The 7,472-nt window shown below is 47.2% G+C and overlaps 1 protein-coding gene across 1 annotated transcript; it reads left to right on the top strand.

The window, feature by feature from the left end:
- Positions 1-3,592: 3,592 nt before the first annotated feature.
- Positions 3,593-7,472, top strand: LOC128723248 (uncharacterized). Its single transcript, XM_053816966.1, has 4 exons — positions 3,593-3,872; positions 4,898-5,465; positions 5,550-5,874; positions 5,955-7,472. The coding sequence occupies exons 1-4, from the start codon at positions 3,593-3,595 to the stop codon at positions 7,179-7,181; spliced, it is 2,400 nt and encodes a 799-aa protein (XP_053672941.1). The 3' UTR covers positions 7,182-7,472.

Below are 7,472 nucleotides of genomic sequence, written 5' to 3'. Positions count from 1 at the left end.
CTCAACAGTCGATTCACCGAAGAAAGGCAAGCAAATTCAACATTCATTAGTATGCTCGCGCAAACAATCGTTCTTGGGATGGTTTCTTGAATCAACTCAACCGTGCGGGTGACCGTTAGCATTACGAGCACGAAACACAGGGAATGAATATCGCGACTCCCGGGCGAAATAAATCGCGCCTCATTTGGCGTTGTTTGTCATTTTAGCATAAACAAATGGATGCAGTGTGCCAAGCATACATTCTTCGACTCGCTTAGCGCAAACTGATCCACCAACGAGGCACGAAATGTGCAAACACAGGCACAAACGTCGCACGGAAACATTCCCGTCAGTGTGCTAAAATTAGCAGAAGCAAACAGCGAGATGATCCCCGCGACGGATCCATGGGGCAATTTTGAACCAATCGGTCATTAAAAACGCATAAGCGCAAGGGGTGTGTATTTTAGGGTTGACAGAACTGTTTAAATAGAAGGCACATTTTCGTTGTGTGCTTATCCCATCAAATGAGCGTCCGAAAATAGGACTGATGTGAAGCATTATGTGTAATTTATGATTCGGTTACTCAGCAGCGCTTATCATTAGAACATTTTTTACATGATTATATGATGGCTTAAGAGCTATTGTTATTGTAAGGTTAATGTCGTCGTTTAATCAAAGGAAGTTGCCGTCATGATCACTTACCATATCGGACATATGTTTATAAACATAGCGGCTTCGTTTATTGAGGATCCAAATGAAGCATGATCATGACTCATGGCACATGATATTCTAACACAGTAACTCTGTCCATTGGTGCCATATGTTGAACAATTTTTTAATCTTAGCTCTGAGTTTTTATTTGGTTTGCTAATGTTTAATGATGGTACGGTACAAGAGTTTGACGGTTTATACTGCTCCTTAAATTGACTCCACAACCTTGATTATTCATACGATATGTCCTTTTACCGATCCCAATCGTGCAACAGTGATTATTACTTCAAAACGCAAAAAAAACTCACATGTACCACGTTATCCTTCCATCGCTTTTATGTTATAATTGACCGTGATTAAACCCTCTTGATGGTTGAGCTTTGTTGTATCGAAATAATGGAAGAAATCTCACTGACGTATCAACGTGAATGTCCTTTTAATAGTTCAAAATTGCTGACCATGGCGCCACGGCATCGTTGTAACAACCCTCGGGTTGTTAGTCAAACAGCGTCACACTCCAAACACACACACACACATAAGCACACAGACACAAGGCTTCTTCTGACGTGGTTCGATATCCGCCTACTATGGTTCAACTTTTCGTCGCTGAATGGACCCGGCAATTACTCAAGCTATAGTGAAAATCGGTTCACCCCTAGTTTCTCTGCTCGTAGTGGGATTTAAGGCAACCCGTCGGATCGAACATCCTTCGAGTGCACTGGAGCTAGTGTCCCGGGTAGCGTCCCCTACGTCTCTTCAACACCAACCGCATCCGTGAAGCGACAAGAGGGCTTCATAATAGGGCCACAGAATTATTGATGCATTGTGCCACGTCGCTGTGAACCTTGAATAGATTTCCCGGATGTCGGACCGGGACGATGGAGGCGCACTCTTCAGCAACGTTCGTTAGCGGTGTTTTTTACTCCGTTTTCTTTTTTTTTTCTTTTTTACTTCCGGACCCGGTGCCGACCGGGATGCACTATGCAATGGTTGCACCTAACAAGCCACCGTGTGGTGTCGAGGGCGAATGGCACGGGGTCGAAGTTCGTACCGGGAGGATTATTATACAGTCGGTGAGCATTCAGCGGTTCAGATGGCTTCATTGCTTCGATGCTGCTGGCAGCGACAGTTTGCCAAGTGGGGATGAATTATTAACGGCTTAAAGTGGAAAGCCCAACCGGGGTGCTTGGGGTACCCACCCGTAGGGTAAACTATTTAATTACTTTGAAATTGTGGCTGGATCATTGAAAGGGGAGGATTAAATGAAGCTCCTGGTGGCAATAAATGCTGATCGCTGGAGCGCTTGATTGATATGTTATAATTTTTTAAGCAAATAATAAACGTCGCTTTTTCCCGTAGTGAGTTACACCCTTAAATCCGAAGGGTGCACACAAAAGTATGGCTTCCTTTATTTAACGCTGCGTGTAGCGTTCTCCCACAATGCCCATTTGTATCGCTTGCACTGGTGGAAGAAAATGAGATGCATTGTGCATAGCGGCGTAGCCGCCTCGCGGAAGCAACAAATTGCCCTCGGGTGCTGAGAAACGGCCCAGAACAGGCGCGCAAAATGTGCTCTGGCCTTCAATTACCGGCCCGTGACGATCGTCGTGACTATTTCTAGGGGGCCGCCCGAACGCGTCGGAATCGACCTAGATGCGCCTGATTGCATCTCGTTGGCGCATCTCGCGCCCAAGCGGGTATTGTGCAACCGTTCACGAATGCACCGGACGAGTCATCCCATCCCCTTGGAACGGTGTGCGACCGGTAGTAATTAACGAATTTTCTCACCATTCCCAGTTTGGCGTCACGCAAATCAACATACAAACGGGATTGCAAAAATGCGCCCTCAACCTCGATGACCTACGATGGATGGTTTGGCAATAAAAAACAAAACGAACCATGCATTCATCAAACGACGATCAGAGATCTGAAGGATCGGGTCTTTAGCCTGCGGGCTAACATCCTGAAGTTGGGGTGCATGAGTGGCCTTGATGTCAAGAAGTAGCAAACCATCAAACCCGGCTGGGGCCGTCCGGATTCCCATGATTTAGCCATGATTCGAGCAAAACGACGTTCACCGGCCGTTGGTTGGCCTTGGGGTGCGATGCGTTAATGGTCATGTGAAATGGATAAAAAACAGAACATGACTTCACCTTCCACCATTTGATAGGAGATGGTTTGTGCTAATCGTTTCGAAATATCCGGGCGTACGGTTGAAATAAAAAAAAGCCGATGCGATGCTTAAAAAGTTCATGGTGCCGAAGCAATCAAGTGAAGTAAAAGGTATGCCGCCCCGAGTGGATCGTTAAGAGGATTTGTTTGTTAAGTTCAGCATATCGACTATCGGCACGATCAAATTGATATGCGAAAAAACGATTGCCCCCTTTTGTATGAAATAATTCAAGGCTGTTGATGTAACACACTCCTCGGAATGTGTGTTTTTCCGTGTATCTGATGTGTATTGAACAGGATTGCGTGTATGTTGGAAGTTATATCCAAGATTTAAAGACATTTCTTAAACATGTCATTCCGTAAAACTAAATAAAATAGACATTCTGCTTCAAGCATAAGTGTCAACAGCTGCTGACAGAAAAATTCTTACTCTAGCCCACCAGTATCTATCAACCTGGGCCGAATTATTTACCAGTTTTCGAGTCGTTTATTGCACTGCGTGTGGTGTCGGGCTCCAAGTGTTGAAAGTTTTGAGGTGGCTTTTGGATAATGTTTTTCGTTGAGATGTCGTAAATCGAGAGATTAATCTTCCAATTGTCGTGTAGGGTAAAAGATGCAGAACTTTGAGTGTCACTTGAATGTAGTTTTGCAACCACCTCGGGCATCGGAGGACAACCGCAACTGACCGCACGAACACGATTCTTTCGCCCTGCAGCAATGAACATACGCTATGAAACCGTCGGTGTTACAGACGCTGCTCGAGCCCGCGGCAGCATTGGCGGTATTGAGTAAGAAGCAACGCCAGCAACATTCCACCTGTACCAACAACCGCCGCGATGCCGGTCGAGGCCTGCTGCACCAGGACAAGTGTGGCCGGGTGCCGGTCTTCGCACTGGCACTGGTGTTCTGTGTCACCGTGTACCTGTACTTCACGACCACCACGTGGACCGATACGACCCAGATGATCGTGACCATTCCGGCGGATGACGCCGACCTTCCTGGACCAAAAGGTAAGATAGTGCTTTGGGCTGTTGGGATCTCGTTTCCGACCGCATGAGTAGTGTTGCGTTTTGGTGGGGATAAGAGTTGATGCATGTTTGATGTGTGTGAAGTCAGTAAAAAAAGTCCTAATCTAAGAAGCAACATGGCACTAGCATAAATCAAATGATTTAAATAACTTCTTTTGAGTGTGTAATGTGTAGTATGTTATGTTTGAAGTAGAGCAAATCCTAGTGTTTCATTTCATGTGGATCCACGGTACGGGAAATCATGTATTGGATCTGTTTTATCCCGACGAAGAAAAAAAACAACTCCTAATCCTTGCAATCCTTGGCCTAGTGCGCACAGTACTTTCATGTCAATCAGCCTGTTTAGCAATAGTGTGCAATATACACATTGGCACTTCTTGTCAACCGAATGAAACGAATAGATTTTCCGCGTACCGATAGAATCACACACGCCTTAGTTGAATTATTTTACGTTTTTTAGAGCGAGATTTGTGTTTGAGTTTCTTGAGCAATTGCCAACGTACGTAGCACCCACCGGCAGAAGCAACACCCGAAATAGCATAAGCAAAATTCAATTGGTTTTTAATACATCTTTTTATCTATCTTGTTTATTCCTTCCCACCTACCGTTTTGCGTTCGATTATTTCGTTCCTGTACCGTGCACACCTTGGGCGCAATAAATAATTAACAAACAAAAAATCTAAAACCTCCGCGATAATTTATTCCGATTTGTTTTGTGAAAATAAAAAATAATACACTTTCACACCCGCCTTGCAATTAAACACCACCGCGTAACTGTGATATGTGATATTTGTTTGTTTATCCTCTTTTTTTTCTAAAATGCACGCCAAACTTCACGTTCCTTTTTGATGTGTATAAACATAAATGCTCCAAACCCTCCCACTCACACCGGGTCTTTCCGTTTTGAAATTGGTTTTACTTTAAACAACAATAACGCTATTAATACCATAACTCAATGTAACTGTAATCAATGCTGATCGCAAAACGCAATTAAAACAAAACCAAAGACCAAACTGCAACAAAATGCACCATCGAGCAGCTTCGCGTTGCACAAGCGAGAGCAGACGTACTGCCACTCACTACCAATACCAATCGAATTATTCCAATCGTTCCCCAAACCGATGCCGCCGCCATCAACCACTTGATCACCAACGTTACCCCTGCCACCACCAACACCATCCCGATCGCTAACGGGTGCGGTCAATCTCCTGATCATGCGATGATCGGACCCTGTCCCACTAACACCTCCACCGATGCCACCGTCGAACCACCGGCTGATCCGAACGCTCCAGTGCCAAAGGGCTTCATCGTTTGGGGGCCAGGATGTCAGATTATGGACCTGAATCCGGTCGCCAAGGATGTGATGCGGCTGTTCAGCAAGGAGCGGTTTGTGCCGTGCAGCCCCAAGCAACCGCTGACAACGATCGAGCAGAACTTCGACAACGACACGGTCCTGGTGCGGTTCCACCGGGACCAGATGGAGGCGTACATGCCGCACTACATGCGGTACGTTCGGTGCTGTTATCAGAGCATCGAACGGGCAGGGACGAAGGATAAGGCTGACAAAAACTTCTGGTACGTTTTGTGGGCAGCAGCGATCGTGAAATGCATTCTCGAAGGCTTCACAGACTAATTGAATCTTTTAACTTCTTCTGACAGGGTTGGAGAATGTATCGCTTTCAACGAGTCCTTTTTGCTGCCGTCAACGGTGCGGAACGGTATCCTAGTACGGTGTAAAGCCGGCGTTTCCGAGTCAAGCAAATCCAAAAAGGCCATCTACACCAACGTACACGCTTTGGTACGTCCGCAACAGAGCGTCCGAGAGCGAATGGACAGATTCAATGGTCGCACGGAAAAGCGACCACTCAGCGTACTTATGATAGGCATTGATAGCATATCGAGACTGAATCTTATCCGTGCGATGCCCCACACGGCCCAGCATCTCTACGATACGGGCTGGTTTGAGCTGAAAGGGTACAACAAGGTAGGAAGCCTGCAAGGATTCGCGTTGGATTGGTGGACGAGTTGTAGCAACGTACGCTTTTTTTCTTTCGTTGCTTGCAGATTGACGACAACACCTACCCGAATCTGATGGCCATCCTGACGGGGTATAACAACTCGCTCGCGTACTCGGTGTGTAACCCGAAGAAAGTCGGCCAGCTGGAGGAGTGCCCGTTCATGTGGAAGTACTTCGCCGACAGTGGATACGCGACGGCCTACGCTGAGGACGAAGCCAGCATCAACACGTTCAACTACCACAAGTATGGCTTTGTGGCGCAACCGACTGATCACTACTTCCGGCCAGTCGCACTGGCCGCTGAGAAGAACCTGTCGAAGAAGATGAAGAACTCGCTCACGTTCTGTCTCGGCTATCAGAACTATGCCGATTACATCTATCAGTACGCGCTGGACTTTGCGGCGCAGTACAAGAACGATCCTTACTTTGGGCTGTTCTGGACGAACACGTTCAGCCACAACGATATCAGTGATCCATCGTCAATGGATCGACGCATGAAGTACTACGTCGAGCAGTTGGATGAGCGGGGCATCTTGAACAACAGCATGGTTGTGTTCTTCAGCGATCATGGGCTGCGTTTCGGGCCAGTGCGGATGCTCCTGACTGGCTGGCTGGAGGAGCGACTCCCGTTCAATTTCATCTGGTTGCCGGAGTGGTTCAAGGACGAACATCCCGAGATCGTGCAAGCGCTCAAGATCAACCGCAATCGGCTGACGAACCCGTACGATCTACACGTTACACTTAAGCACGTGCTCGAGCTGTCAGGACGCATCGACAACTTGCCAGGACCGCTTAGTTGCCCGAACTGTCAGAGTATTTTCACTGAGATGCCCTGGAATCGATCGTGTGAGGAAACGGCGATCGAATCGCACTGGTGCACCTGCGCCAACTTCCAACCCATCGACCGGAGGTCCTCGATGGTGCAGAAAGCGGTCGCATTCGTGATCGACTACGTCAACCGGGACTTGGAGGATCACCGCAACAGCACGACGACGAACTACGCTTGCGCAAAGCTGACACTCGGATCGATCACTCTCGCTAAAATGGCCCGCGAACCGAAGGGTAAGCTACCGTACAACGATTATCTGCTGATATTCGAAGGAAAACCGGGCGGTGGGAAGTTTGAGTCCACGGTCCGCCATTACCAGGGCCGGGATGCGTTCGAGATCACCGGTTCGATCAGCCGGTTGAACGAGTACGCTAGTCAGAGTGAGTGCATGCACGTGGACTACCTTCGCAAGTACTGCTATTGCCAGCGGACGAAGATCTTCTAGGCTTTCTAGACTTTCGGAAGGGCTTTCAGATGACTCGAGCACCCGGGATGTGTTGAACGTATCAACGAATGATCAAAAATTGCCTCGAGCACAATATCAAAGCACGTACCAGGTACGGCTTTGACGTACTTCCCCGCAAGAACAAACTCGCTCGCAAGACAAAACGTAAGTCGCGGCCTAAATTACAAATTGTTCTCTTTACGTCTTATCTATGTTAGTAACGCTTATAAAGCAATCTCCCCCTTTACCATTCCACATATTGAAATTTACCCTTCTCTTTATGGTTTAGTC

The sequence above is a fragment of the Anopheles nili genome, chromosome 3 (genome assembly GCF_943737925.1).
Source record: "Anopheles nili chromosome 3, idAnoNiliSN_F5_01, whole genome shotgun sequence".
Classification (NCBI taxonomy): domain Eukaryota; kingdom Metazoa; phylum Arthropoda; class Insecta; order Diptera; family Culicidae; genus Anopheles; species Anopheles nili.
The sequence above is the reverse complement of the archived record's forward strand: the minus strand, read 5'-3'. Positions and strand labels throughout refer to the sequence as shown.

Bases quoted from the DNA above. Each gene is read 5' to 3' on its own strand.
- LOC128723248 (XM_053816966.1), top strand. From the start codon at position 3,593: ATGAAACCGTCGGTGTTACAGACGCTGCTCGAGCCCGCGGCAGCATTG. The intron at 3,873-4,897 runs GTAAGATAGTGC...ACAAAACCAAAG, and splicing joins CGACCTTCCTGGACCAAAAG to ACCAAACTGCAACAAAATGC. The intron at 5,875-5,954 runs GTAGGAAGCCTG...CGTTGCTTGCAG, and splicing joins AGCTGAAAGGGTACAACAAG to ATTGACGACAACACCTACCC.